We start from the raw sequence: 13,977 nt of genomic DNA on the forward strand, positions 1-13,977 counted from the left end.
TTAATTTCAAAATAGAAAGTAGGAAACTAATTTCTTTTTATAATTTACACTTTTCTATTTTGATGTACAATTTAGAATATTCTCTCAACAAGAAATCTCTCCAATGGCATTCATATTTATCTGAATTTCAGTGTTTTAGAATGAAGACAATGTCCTATGGAAATATAATAATCCATTATAACATTTGAACTTACAATTACTATATAATATTCTTTAAATTTATGATCATCTTTAATTATCCAACTTAAATAAAATATAACCAAAGGTATATAAAAAGGGGATTTTGGCACTCAAGTGGAAAAGTAATTAACTTTTTCTTAACCTCAGAACTGAAGCAGAAAACTCAACATGTTTCTACATGGATTTTAAAGCACCACTAATTTGAAATCATAAAACCTTAGAAATCTTATAAGGTAAAAAAAAAAAAAAACATAATAAACAATTTTTAACATGTATATAGTCCAAGTTTTTCTTTTTAAGCCCCAAAGACTATCTTTTGATAATATTATATCGAAAAAACAATGCATAGGTATAAAAGCTAGATGCAAAAAATTCCAAATAATCAAATTTGTTCATTTTGTCTATTATTCAAACACAGGTATTTATGATACACCAATTTCAATTAAAGTGTAATACTTTATACCAAAATAGTAACTAAAAGACCTTATTAGGCATAACTAAAAGGCATTTTTAATTGAAGTTAGCTCCATAAACATGCAAAAACTCAGCTAATGAGGTAAAGAGGACAGCTGATATATAATGCACTCCCACAGCAGTGCTTACTTTTAATTACCTGGTGTTAACCATAAGCCTAAAGTCTTCAACATTCAATTTATTTAATCACATCTTTTGTTGACAATATTGTAACTGCAAGCTTCAAGTATTCCCTTAACAGCTTTAAAGTATTCAGTTTCTAAATAAAGTTACTTAAATACTTGATCCCAATAAATGTATTCAAAAGTGGAAATTATGTAATTCCAGTATCTTAAAAATGTATTTTGTTTTTGTTGTTATACCAAAGAAAGACAATACAAAGCGAAATAGGTTCTGTTTTACTTCAGTGCCTATCATGCGACAGCAAACACTGTTGCCAATTAAATCAAGTTCTCTTGTGTTAGGCATGGCTTATTCAATGTACTTGGGGGTAGCTGGTGTCACATCATTATAAGGGTGACTGCCAATGTTAACTATACACTAAAAAATAGAAGCAACAGCCACCTGAGCCCTGAATCCAAAATGGTGTGCTTAAATCATGGTAGCTTATATCAGATGAAGATTATTGACTTTAGGGGGAGTAGATATGACCGCGCACTAGCGGTACACTCAAAATAATACAAAATATAATTTATGCATTTCCCACTCAAGGCAGAAATTCATAAACCTATTGTTTAAGAAAATCTCTAAGTACATTCCTTAGCAACCTATTTTGGAGGGAGGAGTGCTATGTAGAATTCACTTTCACATTTGTTCACAAAAGAAAGAACTAGTAAGATCTAGTTCACTCATATAATAGTTAAGCACTGAAATGAGCAACAGAAAATAGTATTTAGAAAACTGAAATTGTTTTTTCCATAACTGAAATTTAAGACATAAAACTAACCTATGTACAAGCCCACTCTTAGGAATTTCCTCAAGATAACTTATGCCCACAAAAAATGTGTACAATAATGTTCAAGAGGCCTTATCCAATAGCCAAAAACTAGAAACAGCTCAGAATCCTTTCAAAGAAAAATAAATAAGTGATATGCTTATACAACAAAACAATACTCAGCAATTAACAGAAACTACTGATAAACATAACATAGGTGAATTTCAAAAGCATTATGTTGAGGGAAGAAAGTCTTATACAGAACACAAACTTTGTTATTTCCTTTTACATGAAGTTCTAGAAAAGGCAAAACTAACCTACAGTAGAAAAGAATCAGAAGAATAATTGCCTCTAGCGGGGAAGGCACATGAGGGAACTTTCAAGACTGATGATGTCTTGATTGAGGATCTGGGTTACATGGGTGTACAAAGTTGTCAAAATTCATCAAATGGTACATTTAAGAACTGTGCCTTTCAATGCACGTACATTTTACCTTAAAAAAACTGTACTGATCTCTAGTTAAAGATCTGCATGCTGAAATGCTTATGAAGTGAACTGATGTCTGCTGAAACACATAAAAAATAAGACTGATGGATAGAAGGACGGATATATGAAGAATTTATGATGAAGCAAATAGAGTTAAAGGTTAACTGCAGTATCTCAGTGATGGGGTCACTGTACCATTCTTTCAATTTCTCTGTTTGAACATTTTCATAATGAAACATTGGAAAACTGGTAACAGAAAAAAATTTACTATAGATGTTCCTTAACATGTACAACCTCTATTGGTCCAAGACAAGATGGTTAATTAAAGGTAAGAAAAACTTGATCTCATTTCTAACCCTTAAAGCTACTACCATTAACAATGCTATCAATCATGTATATTCTTTATTACAGTTGAGCAAATATTTATTTTCTAAGATCTTTCTCATATTCTCATTCCTAATACATCTAAAGTGTGGCTACCTACATGAATTTACATTTAATCCAGCATTCCTCACACACTTCTGCAATATGCTCCTACAGTTCCTGAGCATGTATGTCATTTCACAAATCCAACCCTTTGTGTATGTTATTCCTCAGCTAAAATACCTTCCTCTTAGCCCTGATTGCCAGTAACCTCTTCTTTCTCACCTTTCAAAACCTTGCTTACAGGTAAGCCTCCCCCGAATCTCCAAGTCCAAGTTCATAATGCACTATTCTTCGTGTTTCCACATGATCCTATATAAATTTATAACTTAATAGCTGTGATTTAAACTGACGATATGCCAAGAATTATTACTTAATTCTCCAAACAATCCTAACATACATATTACTTCCACTTTATTTTTTTTTAAGATTTTATTTATTTATTTGAGAGAGAGAGAGAGACATAGCGAGAGAGGGAACACAAGCAGGGGAAGTGGGAGAAGGAGAAGCAGGCTTCCCGCCGAGCAGGGAGCCTGATGCGGGGCTCGATCCCAGGACCCTGGGATCATGACCTGAGCCGAAGGCAGACGCTTAACGACTGAGCCACCCAGGAGCCTCCATATTACTTCCACTTTAAAAGTTAAAATAGTAAAGCTCAGACAGGTAAAGTAACTTGCCAAAGTAAACGCCCTGTAATTCCAGGTTTGTCTAAAGAGCCTCCAAATGAACTATTTTCTCATATTGAGCTTTTTCTAAAGTTTCATTGAGATATAATTCATATATCACACAATTTAAGTGTACAATTAAATGGTTTTTAGTATGTTCACAGAGTTGTGCAACCATTACCACAATCATTTTAACATTTAAACAGAATGCTATAGTATAATCACCTATAAGCAATAATAATAAAGATTTCAAGATATAAAATTATGCATATATTACTAAAATAAAAAATACATATGCTCACAAATGGAGAAAGTTCTCAATTCTTTAGCCTACTTATTAATAATTATTATAAATATTTATAATTATTTAATAATTAAAATAATTATTAATATGTAATGAGAAATAAAATTAATCAATTTCCAAATTCTTTGGCTGATTCAAGTCATTTCTGAGGAAGCAAAATAATAATGCTTCAGCTCTGGGTCACATAAAAACAAAATTCAAAGTCATAATGATCCAATTTAAAGAAAAAGCAGCAGGCAAATTTCAGGATATTTTCCTTTCTTTTATTGTTTCCATTATCATAAGGTTTCCATGTAAAAGATTAAAGTTTTCAATAAAGGTGATCTTTAAGCTATTATATTTATCATGTATGTTATTTATCATGTATGTAAGTGTAAATTTACATTTATAATAAAGCATGTGCTACAGTTAAAAAACTGCAGAAATTTATCTTTACCATTACTCAAGAATGATCATGAAAGGACTAACATGTCACATTTTTCTAAAATGCTTTGGAAAACACAAAGAAAATGCAGCATACATTTGGCACAAGTTTGAGATCCTATATGCCAAGCAATGTGCTAGGGATATTTCTGGCTTTGTTCTCAGGGTACAGCTTAAGTTTCTATTTAAGAGACAAAATGAAATCCTTGTTAATATTTAAGAAGTAAATAACTTTAAATTTTTAGTATCTGCCATCAACTTTAATAAAAAGCACTTCAAACTTTTTGGCATAAAGAATTTGTAAGACAGATACGACTTTTAGTTTTAAAGCTAACTTTCCAAACTGTCAATTAAAAACCAAATATTAAAGTATAAAATTTTACATATTATAATTTTTTTTAAGATTTAAACATTTATTTACTTTTGTGGGGGGAGAGAGAGAGAGAGAACTCGTGGGGGGGAGGGCAGAGGGAGAGGAAGAGAAGCAGACTCCCCACTGAGCACAGAGCCCTACCCAGGGCTCAATCCCAAGACCCTGAGATCATGACCTGAGCCAAAATCAAGAGTTGGATGCTTACCCAACTGAGCCACCCAGGCACCCCACGTATTATAATTTTCTTTACAAACTCACTGACTTTAATGAATAATTAGTATCTGTAATTTACTACACTTAGAATATATATGAATTATTTATAACAATCCATGAATTAAATTAAGAACTACATATTATCATCCCCATTTTACAGATGACAAAGAAGTAATTTTCCTAACATTCCACATATAGAAAGTGTAAACACTGCTGACTTTTTAAAAATATGAACAAGGGAGACTTCTGTGAAAGTTTCTTTTTGTCACAACAAAGAGCAAATGTCTTCCAGATCACTAAGGCTCAGAAGTTCCACTGCAGAACTGTATCAGTTTCAAATATCATAAACTTTCACATAAATGCTATTTTATTTAACATGCAAATAGTTCACTAAAGGAGAAAAGAGCATTTTAACCCTAGCACTTTACTCCCTAAGGATCTAACTGAAAAGCCAGACAAGCCCTTGAACTTTATCAAGATAAATCCCGGGCATCCACTAATCACCAGAGAGGATCTTCAAATTAGATAAGAGCAAGAACTTTGGCATGGGAATGAACACAAACACCTTGCCATCCACAAAGGCCCACAACCTGGCAGCCTTTCAGCAAGGTTCCACTCATGTAGCTGTTACTCTAAACTTTCCAGCTATTGCTTGGGAGTCGATAATTCTTAAGATATGAGGAGACTTGTGATTTCTGACACAGCATTCCAGAGATAAATACATGATCAGAGGGATGCTTTGAAATTCCCAAAGATATTCCACTGGTCTAAGCCTGCATGAAAATAGTTTTTCAAAAGGTGTCTCTTGCTAAGAAAAAGAAAGGGGAAAAAACAAAGCACTTTGCTTGCCATCAGACAATATGTTAAGTGCATACCAGACATATAAGTTCCAAATAACACCCTGAAAAATACTATCACAAAAATTCCCCTTTGTATTCTATTTCAATAAACCCCTTAATATGTATTACTGAGGAATGGTTTCCCTAAATAAGTTCGTAACTCACTCACTGAAGGCATCACTAAGGCACAGATTTAATTTCTACACATTTTTAAAAGAAAAAATGTCCCAATATTTTCAAATTGGGACACATATAAGGAAACTCTCTTTGACTAGATTAGGAAGATATATTAAATTTAAAAATCTACCCTCACTTAAGTATTTGACTACTCAACCTAAGATTAATACAAAATTTAAATAATGAAAATTAAGAATATTTTAGATTAACATAACATAATAAAAATAAAGTAGAAAAAAATTAAGAATATTTTTAAAACTAGTTATTTACACCTCTTCCCACCCTCAAAATACAGCCATTGCCATGAACAGTTTTATATACATCTTGAGGCATATGTGAACAGATGTATCTATTTTTTAAAAAGATCATAAATTCCAAGCCATTTTGTATACTACTTTTTCATTTAATAATATATCTACAATACCATTTTATATCAACAAATAGTGTTCTGCTTTTCTCACTTTAATGGCTGCATACTATTTACTATATGTATAGAAAATAACACATGGAACCAATCCTTCATAGATTGGCAACTATGTTTGCATAACACAGCCAAATGACAAGGTCTAGAATCAGTCATCCATGCTTCAAATCTTACTTCCACCATTTACTAGAATAAGAGCTTAATTACCTACTTAATTTCCCTGTGCCTCAGTTTCTTCATCTGTAAAGTAAGAATAAAAAATAGTATCTATCTACCTTTGAACCTACCTACCTAAAAAATGCTTTTAGACTAGTCCTTCACAGAGTAAAAGCTTAACTATGAAATTTCTCCAGCAGAAAATATTTTATACTTGCGTGTATCTTCTGATTTAATTTCTAGTAGAATTTAAGTTTACATATTTTAAATTTTAATAATGCCAATTTTCCCTCAAATAAATTGTATTAATATGCCCTCTCGACAATATAAAAGTGTTTTTTCACGCCCTCAGTAACACTAGGTATCATCTTTTAAACTTCTGCTAATTTAATCAAATGAAATTATCTCATGGTTATTTAAATTTTTATTTCCTTCATTATTAGTGATACAGACCGTCTTTACATTTGCATATAAACAGTATTTATCTTCTTGTATATGAACTACCTGTTCCCGTTATTTGTTAATTTTTCTAGATTAGTCATTTTATTTATTTAACATTTTATACACACACAAACACACACACGGAATATAATCCTTTTATCTGTAATATGTATTCCAAATATTTAGTGTCTATACATACACACAACAGAAAGCAGCAATGCCTAAATGTCTTATTAGGTGGGATAGCTAGGTTCACATTTATTGAGTGATTTCTTCATGCTAAGCGTTATAGATTAATATCTCTTCAATATCATTTCCCATCAATACATACATTCCCATCTGCTTTTTATGGTCTTTTGTCTTTAGCTGTGTAGTATCACACTATTTAAGGATTAGGAAGCTGAAGCTCAGTGGGATAACTAGTCCAAATTCACTAATAAGTGATAGAGCCAGAACTCAAACTCAGTTTTGTCTGATTTCTAGAATCAATACTTTAACTCCTATGTTATAAAGCCTATTAAAAAAAGAAGACAGCACAATTTAGTAGCCACTTGACCTGTAATGTCACAATATAAATACACCAATATGCTATTTACCCAAAATTTAGAATTTGTCAATCTCATCAAACCAGCACATTGACCTCATCTTTAAGCAGAGGTAGAAGGAACAAGATGACAAAGGATGATGGCAAAAATACTCTCCACTAAAATTATATATTCCCTGCGTTCTTTCAGAGCATCTTAATTACTGTAAACAATTTTTACCAGCGGATACCTAGTGTTCCAACCCACAGCAAGTCTGAAGTAGAAAACTAGGAGATGAGAGGAAATAAAAAGAAGAGGAGACACAAATAAATGACAGAAGGAAATGGATGATGAGGATATGTCAGAAGAAAACAGAAGACAACTTGAAGGAATCTCACTGGCCAAATCAGAGACAATCTGAGCATCAACATAAAGCATAACAATCACAACAATAGATTATAACCTCCTGAATCAAAGAGGAAACAATAAAGCCATAAAATGAATTGAATTCATTTGATCAGGATGATAGAGTTTCACAGTATCTCTTTACAAGAAGTACTTTGACAGTGGAGAAACCTAGAAAATATCACTTTAATAAATGATTAGAAAGAAGATCAGCAGTAATAAAATAAAACCATGTGTGCCACCTGTTGGAATGCAATGAGAAGCAAAAGAGCCACTTCTGCAATTTTCCTGACAAAAATGCATTAACTTCAATATAATACTAAAGAAACATTAGACAAATCTGAGAGATATTCTACAAAACAGCTGGGCTATCATCTCCTAATGTCAAGATCATTAAATTCAAGGAAAGACTAAAGAACTGTTCTTCCAGATTAAAGGAGAACAGAGACACAACAAAATACAACACATAATTCTGAAATGGATCCTTCTACTATAAAGGATAGTATTAAGACAATTAGTGAAACTTAAAGGGTGTTTGAAGATTAGAGCGTAGTATTATATCAGTATTAATTTCTTTATTTTGACTAATGTATTGTGGTTATGTAGAATATATACAATAAAATATTCAAAGGGGATGGACTATTGTGTCAACTTCCTTTCAAATGACTCCAGAAAAACAGAAGTTCTTTTAACTGGCATATAAAGTTCTTCAACTTCTCTGTAAGTTAGAGTTTATATCCAGATAAAAATTACGATGTTTGAAAAAGAGTATGTTTAATAACTCAATACATACATGTCTTATAGGTAGAATCTCAGAAAGTTTAGTAACATATAAAAAAATTTTTCAGGCACATTAGCAAAAGGTTTATTAGGCAGCAGAATAAAGTCAAGAATCTAGAGTCTGCTTTCTCAAGCTGTCAGCTCTGAACACCTTCTTGAATTCCTGAGTCTACTGGAATCCACAGATGCCCACCTTTTTTTTTTCCCACAAAGGCTGGCACCATACTGGCAGCAAAAGAGTAGCCATTTGTAAGTAGAGGTGATTTCTAACTTGTAACAAACAAAACTATGTACAACTTCCAAATGTAATATTAAAATTAAATATTAAAATTATTTTTAAATCATCTTATTGGTAGGATGAAAAATAAAAATTTTAATACCTTGTTGCCTACCTACAAACCTTTTATACAACAAAAATATCCTTTTAATTTTTATAAACTAGATCAAAACATCCGTTTCTAATGTTGAAGCCACAAAATTTAAGAGTTAAATTAAATTCCTATTTACCCTTTAAATATCTGTAATTTATAAATATAAGCGGACCAAAACAAAAGACTATTTACAGTACCTATCAAAAGATCTGAACTGCACAGGTTGTTCAACAGATAGATCACTGAGAGCTCCAAGGCAGGCTGGTGGCAGAAGGGTAGGATCCACTGTGACTCCATCTGCTGGTATATTAACCAAGCTTCGAAGAATGTCCTTTACATTGACATTTTTTGAAACTGGAACTGATGGTGCAGCCTTGTTATCCAACTCATTTCCTCCAACATTTTTGGTTTCCTGAGATTTATTGACTTCTAAAGAAAGAGTGCACAGTGCCTCACTGATTGCATCTGGGCCTGCACTGACACTTGGAGGTACAATAGGAGGAGCTACATCCACACTGTTTCCTAAGCCAGCAGCTGTTTCTTCCCCAATGCCTGAGTCCCTCCTTCGAGTAGATGATGTGCTTTCAGATTCTTCCACTGACGCTGGTGTTAACGGACTAAATGCTGATGGTGTATTTTCTACATCTTACCCAGAAACAGAAGAAAAGAACAAAAAAAAACTTAGAACCAATTTTTAAAGGGTCCATTCAGTCCTAACAGCCATCTATTATTTTATTTACTTTTTTAAGTTTTTATTTTAATTTCAGCTAGTTAACACACAGTGTTATATTAGTTTCAGGTGTACAATGTAGTGATTCAACACTTCCATACATCACCCACATAACCCGGTGCTCATCACAACAAGTGTACTCCTTAATCCCCATCACCTATTGAACACATCTTACCATCTACTGTTTTAAATTATGAAATATATGGCATGTTCTAAAAGGCAAAAATAAATTACATAATCTATATAGTATACTGCGTTAGTATACCTATAATCAAAATAGATGCTTTAATAAAATGATGAGAATAAAAATAATAAATGATAACAAACTATCTGAGAAAAACCCACCAAACTGAATATAACATACCAATGGAAAGCAACACAAGGTTGAAAGCGATTGGCCTACAAGAAAAAATCCAAAATCCTTAGGATAAAATAAAGACTCTTCAATAATAGAAGTCGGCTATAATGTAAACTTAATCAAGGCAGGGAATATGTCTTCTTTAACACTTCATGTCCAGCACCTATAACAATGCCTGGGCTCACAATAATGCCTGGCAAGTAGTAGGTGGTCAGCAACTATTTATCAAATGACTATTCATTTCCAACTTTATCTCCTGCTACTCTTATACTTTACAACACCAAATTACTTGCAATCTGCTGAACATGGGACAATGTTTTGGGCTTCTGTGCCTTTATACATTGCCATTTTTTGGGACAGTAATTCTAAGATTTCTACCTCAAACAGTTTCTACCTGCTAAAAAAACACGTTATCCCTCCCATACGCAAGAATACTTCAATAATCTTTAACATCTAGTTCAACAAGGAGCATCACCTACTTTCTGTTTGACTTTCATTCCCTCTAATCAAGCATTCACTGCATTCCAACAAAAACGCTCCATCTTGCTAGATCCAATGGTCACCAAAACCCTCCATCTTGCTAACTCCAATGGTCAGTTCTCAGTCCTAATAGTACTTGATACAGCAGCAGCAAAAGATCATTCCCTCCAACTTGGTAATACTTTTTCACCTGGCTAATAGGACATCATACTCTTCTGGTTTTTCCTCTATTACCTCACTGGTTGTTCCTTCTTAATTTCCTTCACTTCTTTTTCTCCCTGATTTCTTTAGTTGGAGGGACTTAGCACTTACCTTCCCTTTCAACATTTATTCCCTCAATGATCTCATTCACTCTCAAACTTTTAAAATACTACTCTATCAACAACAACAACAAAATCAGACTTATTTTTAAGTGCCTACTCTACATCTATGTCTAAAAGATATCTCAAACTCAACATGTTGAAAACTGAATTTATCTTTCCCTGAAAATGTTTTTCAGTCTAACCAACTGCACTTTATAGTCATTCTTAATAATGTTCCATCTTTCACGTATCCACAACTAGTATTTTAAATCCTGTTCTCTCTACCATCAAAATATATCCGGAATCTGACTACTGCTTACCAGCCCTATAGCTACCAGTTACCACCTTAGTCCATCCCAAAATCCATTCTTTCCTGGATTATTGCAATATCCTTCCAACTGGTTGTGTTAGACTGTTACATTAATAATCCTGTTGGCCCGTGCCTCCTGGTATTCACCCCTTTGAATGTGGGCTAGGCCTCACTTACTTTAACCAACAGAATGTGGCAGAGGGCCAGTTCTGTGCCCAATCTTTACAAAGGTCTGGCAGCTTGTGCATTTTTCAGAATCCCTGAACACCTCTGTAAGCAAGCTGGCTACCTTACTGGAGAGAACATGTACAGAGACTACATGAAAGACAGAGGGCCTCCAAACTAATGACGGAACACCAAGGAATTTCAGCTGAGACCAAGTGTCAAGGCCCCAGACATAAACACCAGCTGAGCTACTTCAAGTCAGGCAGCCTCAACTCTTGGAGCAATCCTAGCTAGGCAGTAGACATGTGAGTAGAAAAGCCATTTCAGACCCCAGCAAACATCATTTAGAGCAGGGGTGAATTATCCCCATTGTGCCCTGTCCAAACCAAATTCACGGAATCATGGTAACAAGATTAAAACAGTTATGGTTTTAGCCACTGAGCTTCGAGGTGATGCTACACAGCAGTACATAACAAAAACCCTGGTTTTTCCCTTGCTCTCTAGAGTGTTTTCTCCATACAGAATCCCAACTGTTACTTTTAAAAACAAGTCAATTGTAACTCCTGTCTCAAAACGCTCAAATAATTCTCCATTTTCCTTAGAGTAAAAATCCACACTACATTTCTCCTGGTCATTCCTAATATTTTTCTCTATTCGATTTTATCTTTTCTTAGTACTTACAACCTTCTAAAATACTATACAATTTACTTATTACCTGCAGTTCTTTTCTATCTCCTCTCACTAGAATACAAGCTCCAAAAGGGCAGACAGTTTTTCCCTCTTTTGTTCATGAATATAACCAAGTACCTAGGAGGTACTGAATGAATGTTTATTAAATAAATAAACCACCTCCACTGAGTGGTAGCTACTGCTACAACTATAATAGCTGCTTCTCTAACTACATCTCTATAACCTGCAGCTATTTCTAGAACACTCCAGGTATTACAGTTTTTTGTTAACAAATCTGTCTCTTATAAAAGAAGATGATTTATTCTTCACAATAAATGCCAAAGCAACAAAAATGTTTAACACTTTATTTGCAAAGGATAACATTTTCTCACTTATATTTTAATTAAAGAAGAGATATCGTCTCCCAATTGCAACTACCTACATGGTACTTAAACTGAAATATTTAGTTGTTAATAAAAAATGTACACTCACACTTTATGCATAAATGGATTTAAATTCCAAAATCAGTATTTTAACTATTAGGTAATGTTTTACTTGAACTTTGAATGCCAGATAATAAGATATGGAAACTTACCAGGAAGTGATAAATTTCCAAGTTCACTACCAGTTTCCTTAAATGACTGGTTACGCCTTTCATTTTGGGGTTCCAAAATGTCTCTATACTTTGAGACCATAAGAACAGAGATAAAGTACACAACTGCCAAGGCTAAAAACTGAGCTTGTTTGCTATCCTCCTGGGGAAAAATAAAAATAGTTGATTATGCCACTACTAAAGAAGATGTATCAATCTTATTTTATATGACATTTAAATATAAAACATGGCCACAAATCTTTCAATATATGCAGAAAATAATAAATTCACCTTAGCACAGATTAGACAAAGATTTTTGAAAAAAAATGCCTGTAAATGAGAGGTTTTACTCTTGTGAAACATGGAAGGAGAATTTGACTTGTTTTTGAAAATTAAGTAACTCAGTCTGAAGACATATGGCCCAATATACTTCATAAGATTAATCAAATAAGAAATTATCATTATATATGAATAGTTATTTTTACTTCTAATCCTAAGAATTAAAATATGCATAAAAAATCACAATTAACAATTTTCCTAAAAGACAAATATTCAGGGAAAAAAAAGTGAGGTAATCAGATACAGAACAGGATCCCAAAGGAATTCTCAGGAGTATTTTAAGTAGTACAGACAACCAAGTGTCTAAGATTGAAAATATGGTGTCTGCCAGAAAGAAAAGGACAAACTAGACTGACCTCTACAAGAGACCAGGGCTTCATCTTAACTCTACAGATCACCTACATATCTGTATACTGATGACCTCTTCATCTAGTCAAATTCTCCATCTTCAAAGGGACCCTGAACACATCACTATTCTGATAACTTTTCAAAATAATTTAAAGGAAAAACTCAAACTTGTCCATCAAATTCTGAAAACTAAAGATACCTTGAGTAACATAAATTTAGGATAAGGAAAGCAAAGAACACTGCTGCCTAGCAGATAAATAAATGGCAACCAATGGTGCAAATGAAGCTAAAAGTTAACCAGTATCAAATGTGTTTGACACAATCAATTTCTGGGAAAGTATGAGATATCATGCTCTACCTGAACATTTCCACTTGATACAACTATTAGAAATATTTATAACCTGACAAGAATCTATGGTACTCTTTAGGCTCATATGCAAGATCTTTTTTTTTTTTTTTTAAGATGTATTGAACGTAACAGTCTTTTTTTTTTTAAAGATTTTATTTATTTATTTGAGACAGAGAGAATGAGAGAGAGAGAGCACAGGAGAGGGGGGAGGGTCAGAGGCAGAAGCAGGCTCCCCACGGAGCAGGGAGCCTGATGCGGGACTCGATCCAGAGACTCCAGGATCATGACCTGAGCCAAAGGCAGTCGCTTAACCAACTGAGCCACCCAGGCGCCCCTCATATGCAAGATCTTATTAGTCTTGATAGAAAAGATAAATGTACATTTTCCCTTTTTTATTAACCATTCCTTTTCTCTAGACACTCCTGTGTTCTGCTGCCACAGGATCCTGACACTATTATAAGAACTGTTCCTAATGATGGCAACATTTAAAACGTAGGCAAATAATTTACTTGATCTTAACTTTTTTTTTTTTTAAGATTTTATTTATTTATTTGAGAAAGAGAGAAAGAGCATGAGCAGGGATAGGAGCAGAGGGAGAGGGACAAGCAGACTCTGCAGTCGTGGAGCATGATAGCAGGGCTCCATGTCATGACCCTGAGATCATGACCTGAGCAGAAATCAAGAGTTGGATGCTTAACTGACTAAGCCACCTAGGCACCCCTTGATCATAACTTCTTAATCTA

The 13,977-nt window shown here is 33.6% G+C and overlaps 1 protein-coding gene across 6 annotated transcripts in view; it reads right to left on the minus strand.

Moving 5' to 3' along the window:
* The window catches only part of LRBA (LPS responsive beige-like anchor protein), an 841,444-nt gene that overhangs the window by 553,509 nt on the left and 273,958 nt on the right, over nt 1-13,977 (minus strand). For all 6 annotated transcript variants that reach the window (XM_064585149.1, XM_064585150.1, XM_064585152.1 and 3 more), the window contains 2 exons: nt 12,202-12,361; nt 8,790-9,237 (listed from right to left, as the gene is read on the minus strand). In XM_064585149.1, the coding sequence (XP_064441219.1) occupies nt 8,790-9,237; nt 12,202-12,361 (608 nt within the window). The remainder of the gene's footprint in view (nt 1-8,789; nt 9,238-12,201; nt 12,362-13,977) is intronic.

This window comes from Mirounga angustirostris, unplaced genomic scaffold (genome assembly GCF_029215605.1).
Source record: "Mirounga angustirostris isolate CCGP_5_RB_7025 unplaced genomic scaffold, mMirAng1.0.hap1 SCAF_2, whole genome shotgun sequence".
Taxonomy (NCBI): Eukaryota; Metazoa; Chordata; class Mammalia; order Carnivora; family Phocidae; genus Mirounga; species Mirounga angustirostris.